We start from the raw sequence: 19,060 nt of genomic DNA on the forward strand, positions 1-19,060 counted from the left end.
TGGAGGTGTTTGGAATGCTGTAGAAAGCTGTTCTGTGACCCTTGTGGTGCTGCAGAACTGCATGGAACCGAAACCTCTCAGTACTGGATCAGCAGACCATACTAGAACCTCGGGGCATGTGCTGATGGAGCCAGCAGGCCACAACTGGAACGAACTGGAATGGAGAGTACCGAATGCTTCATCCCCCTAAATTATAATTTTTGACAAACCACCAATCTCCAGGCTGCCCTGAGCAGAGATCTGCCAACCAAGGGCTCTCAAAGGAGCATTTCCAGGGGTGGAATAGCCTGGGACAGGCTGATTCCTGGCAGAGCTGGGTGATACTGCTGCGGGTAGTCAGGGCCAAGCAGACAACACAGCATTTTCAAATCTTCTGTAAATGCAAAAGCAAGACAGGAAGTGATCTCCCTGCAGATGCTGCTGTCTCCGCAGAGCCCAATCACAACATGCAGTAGCCTTGATTCACCACTTCAGGGAAGGCAGCTGGAGAAAGCATAGCTCAGGGCAGGGACCACCTTTGGCTGAGGTACCTCCTTCTGGGGTAAGAAGAGAACAGTGGAAGCAGCGTTCCTCCAAGCATTGAGAGCCACATCAACAAGCAGAGAAGCACCAGTAAAAGGCAGAGTGTTCAAGGCATTTCCCTCAGGGACAGCCTGCTCTGAATCTATGGCTCTTCCAGAATGACAGGAGAGCATGCTATTGGTGTCTGAGCATCTCAGAAGGGGCAGTAGGACCCAGCTTTTCATGGCATTAGCAAGGATATTCAGGACATGGAGAGAACAACTGTCCTTTTGTACCCATTAGGTGATAGCTCCTACTGAAGCTTAGAAGCACAAAGGACCTCCCAGCAAGCCCCAACTCCAAGCTTATCTTCCAAAACACTGGGTCCCATGTGCCAGGACATGCTGAGCGCCAGTGTACCAGAACATCTTCCCCAAGAGGAGGACAGGTGCACAAGTGTTCCCAGGTGCACAAGTGTTCCCCATCTGTTGTGCAAGCATACGTTTGTCAGGATGCCTAGAGGAACCCATTTCCTCTTTCTTCCTCCTGAGCATCTGGAGTGTATTGGGGCTGGGCATTTCCTGCACCATCCTGGAATACTAGGACCTTCCCAGGTCTCAGGGGCTTCTGCTGGACAGTCTGCTACTGTCTGGCCTCCACTGGGGAGCCCAAACTGTGTTGGATGTGGTCTCACCAGAGCCAAATGGAGGGCAGTAGTTTCTCCCCTTGGCCTGCTGTCTGTGTTCTTGCTAAGCCTGTCCTAGTGCTTTGGCACAGGGGCACCCTGCTGACTCCTGGCTGGCTTGCTGTCTCCCAGTACCTCCAGGGCTTTTTTTCTGCACTGGCAGCCAACCAAATCTGGTCTGCTGCATGGGCTGTTCCCTCCCAGGGGCGTACATTGCATTTGCCTTTGTTCAGCTCCATGAGGTTTCATTGTTCAATCTTCCTGCCTGTTGAGGTCCCTCTGAGCAGCAGTGCTGTCCTCCACTTTATCAACCGCTCCCCTCAGTATGGTATCAGGCACAAACCTGATGAGAGTTCATCCTGGGCAATCAGCCAGGTCTTTAAGAAAGATGCTAAAAGGCATTGGTCCTACAACTGATCCCCAAGGAACACCTTTCATAACTAGTAGGGCTTTGTATTGCTGAGCACTCTGAGCCTCATAGGGTAGCCATCCTCAAGTCCTCCAGACCCTGTGTCTCTAGTCTGGTTATAAGAAGTCTGTGGAGGACAGTGTCAAAGACCTTGCTAAAGTCGAGATAAACAGCCTTCCCTTTGTCCACACAGTCAGACATGTCCCCAGAGAATGCAAAAGCCTGTCAGGCAGAATTTCCCCTTGACGTGGTGGTTCTCTAACCTGGGGAAGCTCTCAATTGCTGGAAGCCAAATGTGCCTTTGGCAGGCTGCAGCAATCACTCAGAGACCCCGCCCCTCTCTGCATGCCCTCAGGAGAGCAGCCCACAGCACCAGAGATGGCAGCCAGGCAAGTCAGATGAGATCTGGATGCCAGCAGAAAGAGCAAACGGACCTGTAACAGCACTCTTTGCAGCTGCACAACCTCCCTTCCTTAGCAGGACTTGCTCACAGACTTTTTTCCTCTTATTCTACATCAGTCTGCAGTTACTGCACTAAAGGAGAGATACTGGCCACAGTCTGGAAACCAGGTGAGCTAATCCTACCTCCAAACACCCAAGTGCCTGTTAACTCAGTGTGGCCAGGCTGGTGGGTGCTACAATGACGCATGCTAACCATACCTTCTCATGCGCTGTCCAGGACACAGCTTTTCCAGTGAGGATAATAATGGTGGGAGCAGACTGTGCTTTTTATACTTTTCTAGGGCAGAGATGTGCTGCCTGCATTCAGACTTGGCTACATCACTTGGAGATGCTGGCACTTAACCACCCTGGCCACCCATATTCAAGGGCTTGCTGGAACACTGCATTGGATTTCTCCAGAGCAGCTCAACCAAGGGCAAACCAGAAGCCTGTGGGAGGAACATAAATGGAGACACCTGCCCCTTGCACAAGCCAGAGCTCAAGGCACATCAAAAATGGGCTGCATAACAGTACTATTTACTGAGCAAGTATGCAGAAACCAGGTCAGCTGATTTATCAAGTGAAAGAGAAGTGACAGACCTGTCTGAGCAAACAGGAAAATGGCCACAGGGTGACTGCTCCCATCCCTACTAAGCCCTTGTATGGGCTTCTGGGAAAATCAAAAAGCAGCCTACAATACACGTAGAGTGAATCTGATAATTTAAGAATACTATTCATATCTATTTTGTTAAGTAATGTTGCTTAGAAATCATTTCCTCAGAAAAGCACAATAGGAGTTGAGTTCCTGATAAATGAGCTTCCTCTTCCCACATGTGCTGCTGCAGTGGGTTGTGACTAGCAGGGCAAGAACTGCCAAGAAACATGCATGCCAAATAAAAGACAATTAAAGACAATTTGGAAGCAGTCATTTCTGTACTTTTTAGACAGATACACCTGGCAGCCTCTCCTCTTCCAGCCTACCAGCAAGCTATTCACACAGCAAGCAATTTCTCCTAGTTCCTCTGAACACTGGGGCAGCTGGCAACATGTGCCTTGGGCTTGGCTGTCACCTGGGAACAGCACAAACTGCTGCTTATGGGAGCTTGTACAGTAGTGCTGGTGTGGACCAAGGCAGGTCTCTGCTAGAACGCATATAAGACTTCCTCGGGAAACCATTACAGACCACTACTTAAAACAAAGCAGCATTGCAACATTTTTCATGCTCCCCTTTTCAGTAGTGGGTTAAACCACAGGTTTTAAGAGATCACGGTACTCCTCTTTTCCCATCATATTTGTAACATGAGGAGGGACAGTGCTCACTGCAACCCACCTGGCACACGGTGGTGCTACAGCACAAGTCCTGGACTGTGCGCAGACAGGAGGGGACTGAGACAGTCATCTGCAACAGCAGTTGTTACCACACTTTTTATTCCATCAGTACTGACGCATATTGTAGAAAAGCACAGTGCCTGAAGACAGCTTAGTTCCCTTCCACAAAGCCTCTCTTGCTCTAGGCTCATGCAAATGGTGTTTCCTTCGGAGCAGTGTCTCCATCTGAAGCATCTCTTACGGTTTCTGATGACACAAACTCCTTGTCCAGCTGAGAATCCACCCTCCTCTGCAGCCAGATCTGGCTCATCCTTGCCAGAAGGAGGTAGAGGAAAAGACCCACCATGAGAGGCACAGACACACTGTAACTTCAGGCCTGAAGCATCCTTCCATAAGGAGGAGAGACTACAGTCTGGAAATCACTGCCAGGACAAACAGTTAATAAATACAAAGAATCAGCCAGTGAGCACACATGGTAATCCATTATTATTTATTAGCTGTACAGCAGTATATTCTCCTTCCCAGCTTTCAAACCCCATTACATATTTTATAACAGTTTTTCCCATGTTGGCTTCCTAAAATAATGAAAAATATCACACAGTACAGCTAAGTACAAAAACGCATCAACCTAGGGATCTGATAGCTAAACTGATCGCTCTCTTAGAAGCGATACATAGAAGAAAAATTTGTTTGAAATCAGCAAGACTGAGGCTCTATAAAAAGCTTACATATTTTAACATTTGACAGTTCGTATACAGGCATCATTTGTATTTCACATTATTCCTTTTGTCTCTATTAGAAATCCAAAATTGTGTAATTACTGACCTATTAATATTTCCTGGCCCAGGTTTTGAGGGCTGCAGTGACCCACTTATAAATCACCACTTCTGCCTTAACATAGGATTCATAAACACAAAATACAGCCACAAGACAGCGCAAAGAAAATGTAGTCGTAAAATTGTAACTCAAAAAGAAGGTTAATTATGCATGTTTCAAATGCCAGTTGTGTGCTTCAAAACCAGATTTCACGTGTGGGTATCTGTTGATCTTCAAGGAGTAGTCTGGGTACCTTTCTCTACATGATTGGTTATCAACAGCTTTTCCAACATTTACACTCTATAAAAGTCTCTTGTCACTTGGTTTGAAAGGAATTAAAATACCGGGGTTTATTTTTGCATACCTCTTAACTAATGGAAAAAGATTAAAATGTAAAAAAAAAAAAAAAAAAAAAAAAAGTTATTTACAAGCTTGACCATTACAGAAATGCTTTGCAGAAAGCAAAGCATATAAGCATATTAAGGACAGAAACCAGTTGGAGCATGCCAAAACTACCGTGTGCAGCCGACTCGGAAAACTGGAACTAGTCGGTGGGGAAAAGCAAAAACATTTTAAAAGTCTAGAACCCTCTCAAGTCTGCATTTACAGTTACAAACACTACTGAGAAAAGGAGACTCAAAGACTCTGGGAACTGGAAGGGCAAGTCCAGAGTGGTTTACTATGTACTCTAGTCAAGGCTTCCACTTTTGTATATTAAAACTTGTTGCATGTAAACACTGTCCTTGGACCAGCTTTACAATGCAGCTCAGAGCAAAACTAATCAAGCATCTCATAGGAAACCCTGAAGGACTCCAAAATACTTCCTAATGTTCCACGATCCTGTAATGCTAACATAAAACAGCAAGTTCTAGTTAAATCACAGTCTAACATCATTTTAAGTTTTATTATTTATATTGTTTTGGTTGGGTGGCAGCTTTGCCTGGTGGTCTTCCTCTTCGTTTCTTACTAGGAGGTGGTGCAGGAGCCTCTTGCTCAACTTCTGGTTCAGCCTCAATTTCTACTGCTGTCTCCTCTTCATCTTCATTATCATCCAAATCTGGTTCAGCACTTTCCTCTAGGAAAAAAAAAGAAACAAAAAAAAAATCCTCGAAGAAGTGCATTAAGCAAGTCTTTAGTTTAAAGAGGTTAAACACATTCACCTACAAAGAGCCATTACTTAATCCTCAACTGAAGGGAGCTGGCTCTGGTAACAGAGAAGGCGAATGAGGCCTTTGCTAAGAACCTAGTGGCACAGACTCAGTTTGTTACTCCTATATTAAAGGGAACAAAATGCCATTCAGAAAGGGAAAGAAAACATGATTTCATTTGGTGGTAGTGACTTCAATACCTCTATGAAACACTCCAGAAGTCAAGAGTGATCCAACAGTAAGTCTCCTAGCCCTCAAGAAACAGCAGCACCGTACTTATCTTTTTCTGTAACATAGATCAGCAACTGGGGTAGCAGTTCCTGAACACCGCAACTAGTGTTCAGGACCTCAACGTCAAGTTGAAAATAGTAAAGTCACATGGAACTGGGGAGGTCTTACGCATCACAGATGAACACAGCTTTGCAGACACCTTGCCATGCTTTCTAGGATCATCAACATACCATAGATCATCAATCAGTGACCAAGAGCATCTTCTCCAAGACCTCTCTTTATGAGGTAGAACAGCCTATTTTATGAGGCCCTGTCCACCAACTGATTTATGATAGCACCTCCCCTCCATGCCAACTAACTGCATTTCTTAGAAACTGATTCCAGTCCAATGGTGCTCATGACAAGTTTTAACTTCTTGCAATTTTTCTGTGGTTTACTGAGCTAAAGGCTCAAAGATTTATACTTCAGGACATCCCTGAAATTACCAGTTAGCACCATCAATGTGCCCAGAATACTCCATGCAAAACCAAATCAGACAATAAAATAAAAAATAAAAGATGTCAAGGGGAACAGACTGTCAGAAGGGTAAAATGACTGCCCCAGAATGTCTAAGCATGTCCACTGCACAGAAGAGTAGCTTATCTTCCTCATGAAGAGGTGAGCCATTGCATGAGGCATACTTCCATTTATTTGAGGGGGAAGAATGAACTGTAGAAATTTCATTTTCTTAGAAGCAGCAATAATGGCTCTAATACTTTTCAGTTAAGAGAGACACCCAAAAAGTATCCAAGCTGCACAACTGTTGACCAGGGTGTGATAAAAATGATTACTATCAAGTGAAAAATACCTTCAAAAAGGTGGCCATTGGTCTTTGGGATTCCACAAAGATGAGGCGTCATAACACATACCAGGCCTCAACTTCAAATCTCACAAGTAAATTAAGACAGAAAACAGAAAGCAGCCAAACATACCAGGGTTAACTATACGCTGCCATCTTATGGGTGCATTTCTGGCTTGAAAAAAGATCAGTTCAACATCCCAGAAAGACTGCAAATACTCTGGATATGATGTGCTTTCATCCCCCTCAGTCAGATTATGCTGAATGGATTGATTTTATTGCCACAAGATCTCACATTAGCATCTATTTGTTCTCTGCATTACTGCTTTCCAGACATTTCCCCATGTCTGTAAGCACCTACTTCCTTATGTACAAGGAGGTATGCATGTGCTGCGCTATTGTACGCAGTCATTCAAAGACAAATTTCTTTTATTGAATTTTTCAGGTCCTACCTTTTTAGAGCTTCTTCATATTTTCCTCAGATCTCAACTTTTATCAACTAACAGTCTGTCTACTTCAGCAGCTGACAGGCCAAAGCAGGGGACAACATGACTTTAGTACTGGAAAAATGTATCAGACAGTGTACTAACACTCAGAAGAGCATGCAAGACAGACAACTGCAGTCTAGGCAAAGGGTAACAGACACAGCACTTTTTTCCCCAACTACTGAGTCTCGGAAGAGGTCCAGGACAGCCGAATTCACACCATCCTTCCTAAACACACACAGTCCTCTATGTACATACATACATGATCGTTTTTTTCCCCTTATCGAGTACATAAAAGCCTTTCAGGTACCAAACCGAACCTGCAGAACTGGCAAACAGCTAACAAAGAAACAATGAATCACAAGCCTGTAATGCTAAGAAGGTACTGAGCTGAATCTTACCACTGTCAGAGGAATCTTCTTTCTTAGAGCGCATTTTTCTCTTTCTGCCACGTTTGCCCTTCTTTGTCTCTCCTCCATTCTCTCCCTCCCCACCATCTGGGCCAGAACAATTATCAGCATGTCTGGCCATTGTGTTCTGTTCAGAATGGGGGGAAAAAAACAAAACAAAAAAAACAACACGCATTGAAATCAAGATCAGATATTCTGGCCCTGGGTTTACACAGACATTTCTGACTGCTTGTCTCTTTTTCCTCTTTGTAATGGAAAAATATTTACCAAATATAGGTAAATTTCACTAATTTCTACTCATAAAGTTGAGTTTTCCTACTGCTCATGATGCCACTGCTAGCACATGCCAGTATCAGTATCAATACCAGAGCCTCCTCTCAGAGAGCAGCAAGTGCCACCTTTTAAAAAAGATCAGTGTTGTGCCTTGTGCCCCAGCCACCCTTTTCTTTGAGTAACAGGGCTCCTCCTTTCCAAAACCCCCATTCAGCCAAAAAGCACAACTCAAAATGTATTTATACACACACACACACACACACTCTCCCTTACCCTGCGAGTGAAAGTTTTACCACACTTGGAACAGACAAATGCAGCAGGGACAAAGTTGAGATCATGGTATCGTTTGAAGTGCCTATCAAGGAGCTGTTTTTGATGGAAGGTTTTATCACAATGGCTACAGGCATAAGGCTTTTCTCCAGTATGGGTCCGTTTATGCACGATCATGCGCCACTCCTGGTAGGGACAAACCAAAGAGAAAGAATAACTTGAAAACTTTCAGATGCAGACACTGAGAAATTTATTTCTGCAGGCAAGATGAGGTCAAATACTTTAGTCCAAGAAAAACACCCAGGAGAAGATGGTCCCGCCCGAGTGCAACCACACTCTGATTGATGGCATATTCGGTCCTACCTACTTCCATCCTCCAAGCAACTCTAGCTCTTTGTCAACAGATATGCCAAGGTTGTGACTTAACTCCCTTAAAAGATACTCTCCACAGGGGAGCACTTCAGCAGAAAGCAAAAGCCACTGAACTCTCCCATGCCCTTAAAATAAATAAATAAAAGTCAGAGAGCTAACACTGATTTTGAAAGTTGGTCAAACTTAACAGATAAGATTTCTTAGCTTACGTGTTTAGCTCCTATGTTTTAATGCTCTTAAGGGGTGTCAGTCCCACCAGCTTACCTGCCTGCATGCATAATCACACTTGTCACACTTGAAGCACTTCTCATTCTTGTGAGACTTTTGATGCTGTTTGAGGGCATATTGCTCATGAAACACAGCATCACAGTATCGACACTTCTTGCCCTGCTCAATGTAGGAATGCTGCTTTCGCAAATGGACACCTAGGAATGCAAGAACCAGAGCCTTTAATCACATCACGGCTATCCAAGGGTGAAAGAGCCTGGTATACAATCTCTCAGTGTCTTTCCCTCTGTATACTCTTGAGTTCAGGTGAGAAACGTAAACTGTTAATTTGAGATTCTATGAAAAAATTAATAGGCTTATAATTAACAGCAATCAGCACAATTTCTTGACAGAACTGCCTAGTCAAAAGCTTAGTAAGGTTTTTTAAAGGATTCTAGATTTGGTTAATATCAGCAATCTGTGCTGATACACTTGCATTTGATAGTGTTTGATGATATACCACATAACTTATATTCAAAATTCACTATCTGCAAAATATAGCAGGATTCTTAGACTGTTAGTGTGTAGACTATTTCAAAAATCCATCTCAAAAACATAGCAGCCAGATCACTGATGCCCAGGACTGCTTCGACAATCTGTAAGGATTCTCTTGGAAGACAGAGCAACATAGATTTTTGCTATTGAAGTTCATGCAACAGATGAAGTAAAGTCAAGGTAAAACACAGCACTGTCCTCAAGACACTTAAGACCACTCTGAATTGCCTGAATACAGTCAGAAGTCAGGTAATACATTGGGAAACAGGATTTTTTGCAGGATCAGAAGTCAAAGTGACAGGACTAGAGGGTAACAGGGGTACCAACAGCTAACCCCTATCAGAGGTTTTAATCACTTTTAAATCCTCCAAATATGAGCATATTGCACCTGCACAAGGTAGCCTGCTGTAGGTTGAACAATCATTATGAAAAAAAAATCTTCACAGCTATTCTGTTTTTTCCTGTTATAGATCAGTACTTGTTTGCTTCATAGACACTTGGTTTCATCGTATCAACGTGTCCTTCATTGTAGCACTTTACATCTGTTTGTTATGAAGGAGAACCTACCTTCCCGTTATCTGGTTGATATTTTGCTTATAGACAGAATTATGCCAAATCTCAGCCTTTTCTTCACTGAGAAAGATTATCTTCAATTGCTCTGGGAGTAGTACTGTTTTTCACCTTCTTGTATATCATAAAAGAGAGCGTGCCTGCTAGAATCATGGGGAACTGCTCACCAGGTCAACACTCTCCTACTGCAAGGACTCAGGGCTTTTGTGACAACTCAGTCTCTCCTATTATGTCTGTGGCACACAGCTCCACTTCCTGAAAAATGAAATTGTTTAGGCTAATTCAAGCCTTTCAGCTTGATGAAGATATATCTGGGTGATAATTAATGGCCTCCAATACATAGGAGGTCACGCCAAATGACCTTCCAATTTCTCGGACCTTAAGTCATACAGTTAAAATATTAGTCTAAGTTCAATAAATGCCTCGCACCTATGGACATGAAAATAAGTTGCCTTGGATGCTTGAAAAACAGGCTGCATTTTCAAATAATGAAAAGCAATTGAAAGTGCTGTTCCCATAGCATGCAGCAGTTACTGTAAGCTGAAAGGCTAAAAGTATGTATTACCAGCTACACTTCTAAGCCTGTGCTTCATTTTGTGCAGTTACTGGATTTACTAGGTTAAAGCGGGGGGAAGACAGCTGATGGGTTACATGAACTCGAATTTTGGGAAGGCATGTTTTGTGTAGCCTTCTGCAGTAACTTCGCTAATGGCCACGTTGCCAAGATACATACCCAAGTCCCTCTTTCTTGCTATAACAGTATCACAGTGAGGACAGTGAAATTTGGCCACATTCTCCGTATGTTTCTGTAAAATGTGCATCTTCATGGTACCACTCCGAGCGAAGCGAGCATGGCAGATGTAACATTCATATGGCTTCTCTCCTACAGTAACGGAAGGAAAAAAAGTAGCACGAGCACTTTTATTAACAAGAAATCTAATCAAAAAGCCCTAAAATAAAATAACTCCCCAGAAACCAGCAAACAGCTCAATGATGTTTCTTTCTCTAGAAGTTTTAGTTCCCGTAAATATCTTTCTACAACACAAAGACAAAACAAATTCACTCTTGAGCAAATGAGTTAATTATTAGTCCTTACAATGAGAAACACATTCAAGACCTACATGCAAGATGCTGGAACACTGTGAACATCAAATTTGAGATTTTCTTTTTAATGCTCATACGTACAAGCACATTTCTGTCATTAAATTTTAGCAGCCTCATTAGTTTAGCACTCTAGCAGTGTTCCATGGTAGAAAAAAAAAAAAAAAGTCCTATTTCTATCACAGAAAAGACTAAGGATCTTCACAAATTGCATCTGGACACTGTTGCAATTACACTCAAGAATGAAACTAAAAATGGCTATAACCTTCAGTGGGAAGTAAAACATCAATAAAGAAGATATTGCTCATCTTCATACTGAAAAAGGGCCTGTATTCTGTCACCTCACAGTGAAGGCAAAAATCAGAATCCTCCAGCACATTTCTCAGTGCAATTACTAGTGTCAGTTTATGAATTTATTAATGTTGATAAACAGTGCATTCTCTTCAGCTACAGACTTCATGCTAATTTTACATCAAACTTGAATACTTCATTTTGCTGACTCCGAGCATGAGCACCATTATGCACTGTCCCAGCACTCAGACACCAGCACACAGACAGCGTGCTAAAAGCAGGACATCAGTACCAGTGTGGGTCCTCATGTGCCTCTTCAGCTTGTAAGTATCCCTGCTGGCATAGCTGCACAAGCTGCACTGGAACGGACGCTCTCCAGTGTGAGAGCGAATGTGGCGTTTCAATTTGGTAACCTGAAAGCCAAGAGCAAGACTGGAGTTAGTAAGCATGAATAGGTAAGATTTCCAAAGTAAAGGAAATCAGTCAAAAATTTTGTTACAGTAACATTTTGTTTCAGTAGCAAGGTTAAAAATAATACAACCAACCAACCCCTTTCAGTGCCAGTCTTGCACTGCCATGTAACCACTCATACTCCCTTTCCCACTCGGTTCCACCTCCCAGCTTTATTCCCAGTCTTGCTCCTACATTCAAAGCATCCAGATTTTGTCTCCTGAGCTCACCTTACTGGCATCAACCATCTCAACGTCAGAGGATATGCTAAAATTTGAAAGCATCCTGGACAGACACAGAGAAAAAGCATTCCAGGAAAGCATGCACCCAGGAACACTGCAGATGTTCTTCCACAGGGTGCCTCCCGGGATGCCCTCCAGTTACTTTCAGGAAGAAGACAAATCAGTAACTCAATAAAAAAGCCCTAGTCCTACAATCAAAGTGACTTAATCCCTTTACGCTCCTGCCATCATCTAGGAGGCATGAACATAGCTTAAGAATTAGCAGACATGAACGGAAAGCGTTTTCTGCTTCAGTAAGAGCAAGCTGCACCAAATGCTGTCTATAAAACCCTGCAACCAGCTCACATAGGACCAACTTGCTTATTCTTTCCTAATTCATGCACTGCAACACAACGCATTCAGCACTTCAAACCTCAGGGCCTGGAATTACAACACTGCAGTCACAGCTCAAAGTTTTGTTTCTTTTTTTAATAAATAAATAAATAAATAGATAAAACTTAAAAGACCCACAAAAACCCCAGCATTCCCCCCCCCCCCAAAAAAACCCCAAAACATACACACACAAACTGAAACACCCACACCCAGAAAACTCAATAAATAAATAAATAAAAGAAGATTAAGCACCCAGTTCAACATCTCCACTGTAACCTTCCTCCACTGCACAGATCAGTTTTTAAAAATTTTGTTTGTGACCTTGCTCAGATTTCCTATCCCCACCTTGCAATGTAGTTTTTATTACATTTTAAAAGCTGTCCTGCAGCACAAGCAACAGTGCTGCTTAGGGCACAGGGTAGAACATTCAAGTAAGCTTTATTTCCTCAAGCAAATTAGGTAACCTCTTAGAATTAGCAAAGCTGTTTTTCACTAATTTGGGAAAGCGCCATTCATTTTGGCAACAGTCACTTTATCAACAGATATGTAAGATGCAAAGTGCACATTTTAAAATTGGAGAGCATCTCTAGTCTTAAAGTACATTCTACTCAGCAGATACCTGCCTCCTTCAACTCCTTTACTCATCTTAAAGGACTGCTCTTTTTTAAAAACAATGAAAACTACAGTCTCCAAAGAGGAAATGGAAATGATCTAGGGTTTTGGTGCACAAATATCCTCAAATAGGTTTCTCATCAACTGAGGAAACCCTATCACTTGCTTCCAAAAAAAACCAGACCTAATTCATTCAGAAAGCAGCTGTGCAGACGACCTGGGAGTGCTAGTGGACAACAAGTTGACCATGAGCCAGCAGTGTGCCCTGGTGGCCAGGAAGGCCAATGGTCTCCTGGGGTGCATTAGGAAGAGTGTTGCCAGCAGGTCGAGGGAGGTGATCCTGCCCCTCCACTCAGCCCTGGTGAGGCCTGCTCTCGAGTACTGTGTCCAGTTCTGGGCTCCCCAGTACAAGAGAGACATGGAGCTACTGGAGAGAGTCCAGCATAGGGCTATGATGATGATCAGAGGGCTGAAGCATCTGCTCTCTGAGGAACGGCTGCGAGAGCTGGGCCTGTTTAGCCTGGGAAAGAGAAGCTTGAGGGGGGATCTTATCAGTGTGCATAAGTATCAGAAGGGAGGGCATCAAGAGGATGGGGACAAACTCTTCTCAGTTGTCCCACACAACAGCACAAGAGGCAATGGGGCAAAAACTGAACCGCAGGATGTTCCGCCTGAACGTGAGGAGGAATTTCTTCACTGTGAGAGTGACAGAGCAGTGGAAGAGGTTACCCAGAGAGGTTGTGGAGTCTCCTTCTCTGGAGATATTCAAAGCCCTCCTGGATGCAATCCTGTCTAACATGCTCTAGGTGACCCTGCTTGAGCAGGGAGGTTGGACTAGATGATCTCCAGAGGTCCCTTCCAACCTTACTGATTCTGTAATTCATAACCCATTTACTCAGAGGCTTTTCAAAAATGGTCAAGGAGGAAAGTTTGTAACAGATGATGAGTAAGTCTTGAAGCATACAAGCATGTACTTGGTACTGTGACAATTAACATACCTCCACACTAGCATAATCACACATTGAGCATTTGAATGGTTTCTCGTGGGTGTGTTTGTAGCGGCGATGCCGAACCAACTCTCCACTGGTCACAAAGGCCATGTCGCAATCTGGGCACTTGTGAGGGCGAGTACCTAATCATTTGCAGGAAAACAGGAAGATGGTGACATTCAGATTTAGTGGCAAAAAATATGACACAGCTTCTCCCTCTCAACCCCCCCACCATGAATTAGCAATGTTCCTTTTGTTCTGAAAGATTAGATTACAGCAGCAAATGGCACGCACGTGTCATAGCCTTTGTATAAATAGCCAATGGACGGAAGATACTGCTAGAGAGAGTACATCCCTTCAATGAGGGAAACAAACTCCCTTATTTTCTTATCACTTGGCTATTTGCAAATTTCAAACCATTCAGTTAGATAATGCAGAGGTATGAAAAGAAAGCTAAGAACATGAATTACACTTTTTTGGCAGAAGGGTCAAAAGAACTTTGTTTAAATGTGATGACAGTTCTGAAATTACTCCTATATTAAGTTTTATAACAGAAACTTAAGTGAGGAACAATGGAAACATGCTTTCATTCCTACATGTTTTACTGGTCCAGTTTATAACCTATTCTCTGTTTTGTTTTTCTGCTCCATCTGCCTTCTGTTTAGCTCCAGCCTCACCTTATTTTTCCATAGGAAGCAATGGCAGCACAAATCTCAGAACACAGCAAACTGAGGGCCCTAATAACACCCAAGACAAACAGAATGTTTTCTACAGCTTTAAGTAACTTTGCATCAATCTCAGAGATAGTTTTTGTATCTATGTACAGAATGAGCTTTGCACCTAACATGGTCAGGTGAAAAATTGCTCTCACAGGGGAAGAAAAAAAAATAATAAAGAAAGAGAGCAGCATTGCATAGTTTCTTCCTTTCCAGCTTGTCCCATAGAGGAAATCTGACAGATTCAGATAGACCCAACTTGCCTATAGAATAAAGACAGAGTAGATTCTATTAGAAGAATGTACACAAAGGTCCAAGTCCCTGTGTGAGTGTTGAGGTGCTTCCTGAGTAATGTGACTGTCTGAAAAGCTCCGCCCCCCAAAAACTAATTATACCACTGGTTCCTGATGTAAAACTTTATTGTACACAATAATCTCTTGAATATGCATTACAGCAACAAGCAGAACCTTTTCAATTGTAGTGATATGGGAATACTAATACCACAGCATCACACAAGGCAAATGACCTCCTTTGCAAGCCTATAGTCAGGAGAGAGTAGGTTTGCCCAGAAAACAGAGCTGAGAGCTCTTATACAAAACGGTAAGTGACACTGAGCATGCCTGCTTTACTCCCATTTGCATCTACTCAATCACTTCAACTGTATTGCAAGGTGCAGTCACAACCAGTGCAGTTTAGAAATCCGCTTACAAACCCACCTTTCTTTCTGATTTTGGTTGGTTTAGGTGGCTTCATGTTACCCACTACTTTTTCTGCATTGACCTCAGACAACAAACCCTCCTGTTGCTCCTCTTCAAAGTCATACACAGAGACATCCACATCTTTGCCTTCCTCAGTGTAGCATAGCTTACTCTTTTGGTTTTTCTTTGTTTTTTTGGCTGGTGGCTGATAGTCTGGATCTTTTTGCCAATTAGGATCTTCTTGGGGCTGAAGTTCACCTTGTTCCAGCATCTCCACCTCACCATTTGCACCCACTTTCACTACCTGGAAGCCTTCTGGTAAAGGGGGAGTGTGACAGATCATGGGCTCTCCCTCTTGCAGGCCTCCTTCGGAAACCTCATTTTCATATGCTCCCTGAAGTTCTTCCACAGAAGTGGTGGCAACAGGTACAGTCACTGGAACTGGTACTTGGACCAGCTGAAGCTCACCAATATTTATAGGCTGCTCTTCCATATTAACAACCTGAGGTGTTCTGATCTGTGTGTCATCCACTGTAGCCTCCGTTTTCTGAGGCACTGCACCTTCCATTACTTCAGTCTTCATTTGAAGAAGTGTTGGATCCAACTGTTCCATCACAACCATCTGCACACCACTATTGACATCCTGAACTACTTCACACCCATCTGCTTGGTTTGGTGGTACATGACAAGCATCGTCCTCCTGCCCAGCTTCACGGCGTCTTTGATAGGTTTTTCTCTCTTTTCCCTTAATAAAAGTTTCTGATTCTTCCACATTAGCTTCAGCTGCCTCACCTTCCATCTCACCTTCTTGCTTTTAAAAAAAGAAAAAAAAATCAGAAGAGAGAATATTGCACATCATCTAATGTAATAATGTGCCATAATAATGGCACACACCCCACAGAGGGACAAGTGGCCTAACCGAAAACCATCAGCTCAACAGCAACAGCATACTGCAGCCAGTTTTAAGAAAACAAATCCAAAACTGTAAGCATTAGTCTCTGCTAGCGTATTGTCGCTGTAAATCAAGGTGATCACAGAATCCTGCCTGGAGTGAAACAGCCGCTGTACCAGTTTCATGGAAAGGAAGGAAAGCAAGGAAGAGAGATTAAGGGATATGTATGTTTCTCAAGGACTGCAAATTGCTAAGGCAAGTGATACGGCACGATTACTCCTTATTACCAATCTATGTAAAATAAATAAGCTGAATATCAGAAGCAGTCCTGTGCTATAATCACATTATTTTTATGCCATTAGAAATCTTACATGTAAAAAAGCTGACTCTGTAAAGTACAATATAAATCTGGACCCCCCCCCCCAAAAAAAACAACCTCCCCCAACAACCGTACTCAAACAGAAAAGCCCTTAGTCTGAGAACAGTGATTCCCCCCCCCAAGAAAAAGCTTTGAGAATGCAAAGCAAGAATTTAAGTCTTCAAAATTACTCTAAATTAAGTTCATATTTCATGTAAAACTCCAGCTCCAAACAACTATTTCCTCTATGTTTAGACTTCTCTGAACAACACTTGATTGGTATCTTCTCTTAAAAAGAAAAAAAAAAAAAGAAAGAAAAGAAAAAAAAAGAAGAAAAAAGAAAGAAAAAAGAAAGACAAGGATAAGTAAATTTCTTGGGAGTATCCTGAGCTTCATTCCTGTTTCCATTTATGGGCACTGCCTTGCCTCAGAAGGCAGAACACAGGATGAACTTGAGCACAGTGCCCTCTTTGGGTCGAAGGAGCCCCAGGATGCAGACAAGGCTCAGTTAAAATTTTATTTCAAGCTAAATGGTCTGGACTCAGAGCTACACGACTCTAGTGATTTCTCATGAAAACTAGGCTAAATCTAGCCAGGGCATCAACAGCATGTAATAATTCTAAAGCTCAGTATTTTAGCAGGTAGGTCTTAATTTTAACTCTCAGAACTTTTGTATAAAAGAATTATCTCCTTTTTGACAAATTTCTCCTCTCTTCTCTCTTGCCCCAACAACCCAGCATTATTCTCTACACAGGATTGTTTCAAAACCCCTCAAAACACTCTAAGACACCCCCAAACACCTGCCACCTTCAAAAAATACCCATCCCCACCCCCTCAAAAAAAATCACACAGAACTAACTCCACCCAATCATCTTATGAAGCTTGTGATCAAATTCTAATTCCAATCCCAGGGCTGATAGGAGACATCCACATTTTCTGATTTTATCTGTTGACCTCTCAGACCAACTAATAGAACCTCTTAAAGCTATCTTTTAAACTCTGTACATTTCGTATCATGTCACTATCAGCTGTCTAAACATAGCCTTGCACATTCGTTTCTGAAATACATGGGCATATATACATAACATGAAATGTAGCTATCAGTCTTTATTAGACTTCAGAAATACAAGACATGTAATTATTATTATTTTAGAGAATACTCGCTTTTACTGCTACGGCCTTTTCTAGTATCCTGCACTACTTCTTTGAGAAAAGGATGTTCTTCTCTTTTTTCAGTCTGCTTGGACTAGGGTCACTTACTAATGTGCAGCCTTCATATTCTCTATGTTTCTTGTGGGCAGCAGCAGTCTCCAGGGGGCACCAGATACCCAGAAATACTGACATACGGCTTCATGTGCACTCCCTGCAGGGATCCTGCTTCTCCTTTTTCTTAACACTCATCAGCTTTTCAAGTCACAGCAAATCCATATGGACAAACAGCTGAAGAACACGAGATGATGCAAGTACTTTACACTAGCCAGCAGGCGATCAGAACGGAGCTTTGGTCTTTAGCCTGCAGCAATTGTGAAAGCGTGCCCAGTTCGGCTGACACCTCTGGCCTCCAAGCGATTGATGCCCAAGTCACCTCAGAGCCACAAACAGCAGACACGGCCCTGCCACTGGCCTGCACGCCACTCAGCCACAAGGCATCTCACAAGCCTGACCATAGCACCGGCCTATAACGCACGCAGGCACAAGGCACTTCCCAACCACCACCACCACCAGTGGCCACAGCATTGGCCTGTCATGCACGCATGCACAAGCCACCTCACAGCCACCACCACCAGCCTGCGCAGCAGCGTTCGCCTCAGAGGCACTCCGGCACTATGCAATGAAGAGACGCAAACAGCAACAACATCACCCCACTGGCCTAGCAGCCGCTGCTTCTCAGCTGACCACACAACCACTAGCACCTGACGCGGGCCTGCCACTGGCCTGCAAAGCAAACAGCCCAAACTCAGTGCACGCTCCCAAACATCACACAACAGCCTCACACTGGCCTCTTATGCCCTCACGCAGCAGCAACCTCACAACTCTGGACAGCAAGCAGCATCCGAGCATTGCAGTGTCACGCACTGAGGCTGTTAGAGAAATACTGTGAGAAAAACCTTGAAAATAGTTAACCAGACTCAAGGACAAGGGGGAGAGAAAAACAGTACTGCAAAGGATAACCAGCTCCGTCTAAAGAACCTTGATGAAACCACAGCGCTCTGAAGATTGCGACGGGTAGGTAAGACAAAAACAGCAGAATAACCCAGAAGTGACCTTAGGTTCATTAAGGCTTATTAGCATATTAAACTTCACACCCCTAAATGAATAATGAGATGGAAATGACATGATAATGATGTTACCGCCTCTTCTTCGCTTCCTATGCTAATTAACAAGAATGTGAAAGCGCAAGCACAGAGTGATTACCTGAGGTAATGAAACTGTAACCAATAGAAAGATTTGTATAAAATACTCCCTGAAAAGTGTGTATAAATCAAGAATGAGAGGGGGAGAAGGTGTGCTAGCTTTGTGGATTTGCCACCTAGCACCCATCTCTGCGCAGAAATGAAATAAACAAATATCTCGACCCTGTGTGTCTATTGGTTGCTTGCACACCGGGTAACAGAACCCAGATTTTGGACAACAGTTTGGCGACCCAGATGGGACTTGCCAGAAGGCCTTCCCCAGATCATCTTGCCATTCCCGACAGCGGACTGGATTGGATCAAGCTCCAGCACGCACTGACCTGTTGATCGGGGAGTCCTCTGACCTCCCTCCGAAGTTGGGACGACAAGAGACTCAAAGGTGCAA

General features: G+C 43.3%; 1 protein-coding gene and 1 pseudogene across 1 annotated transcript; both read right to left on the bottom strand.

Moving 5' to 3' along the window:
• Window positions 1–19,060, bottom strand: part of LOC134149677 (capping protein, Arp2/3 and myosin-I linker protein 2-like) — a 174,453-nt pseudogene that overhangs the window by 26,319 nt on the left and 129,074 nt on the right.
• Window positions 5,087–15,816, bottom strand: LOC134149778 (transcriptional repressor CTCF-like). The gene is made up of 9 exons (XM_062592985.1): window positions 15,030–15,816; window positions 14,637–14,682; window positions 13,607–13,742; window positions 11,225–11,345; window positions 10,274–10,423; window positions 8,473–8,633; window positions 7,840–8,022; window positions 7,285–7,420; window positions 5,087–5,256 (listed from the first exon to the last, which is right to left on the bottom strand). The coding sequence occupies exons 1-9, from the start codon at window positions 15,808–15,810 to the stop codon at window positions 5,087–5,089; spliced, it is 1,884 nt and encodes a 627-aa protein (XP_062448969.1). The 5' UTR covers window positions 15,811–15,816.

Source organism: Rhea pennata, chromosome 21 (assembly GCF_028389875.1).
Source record: "Rhea pennata isolate bPtePen1 chromosome 21, bPtePen1.pri, whole genome shotgun sequence".
NCBI classification, from domain to species: Eukaryota; Metazoa; Chordata; class Aves; order Rheiformes; family Rheidae; genus Rhea; species Rhea pennata.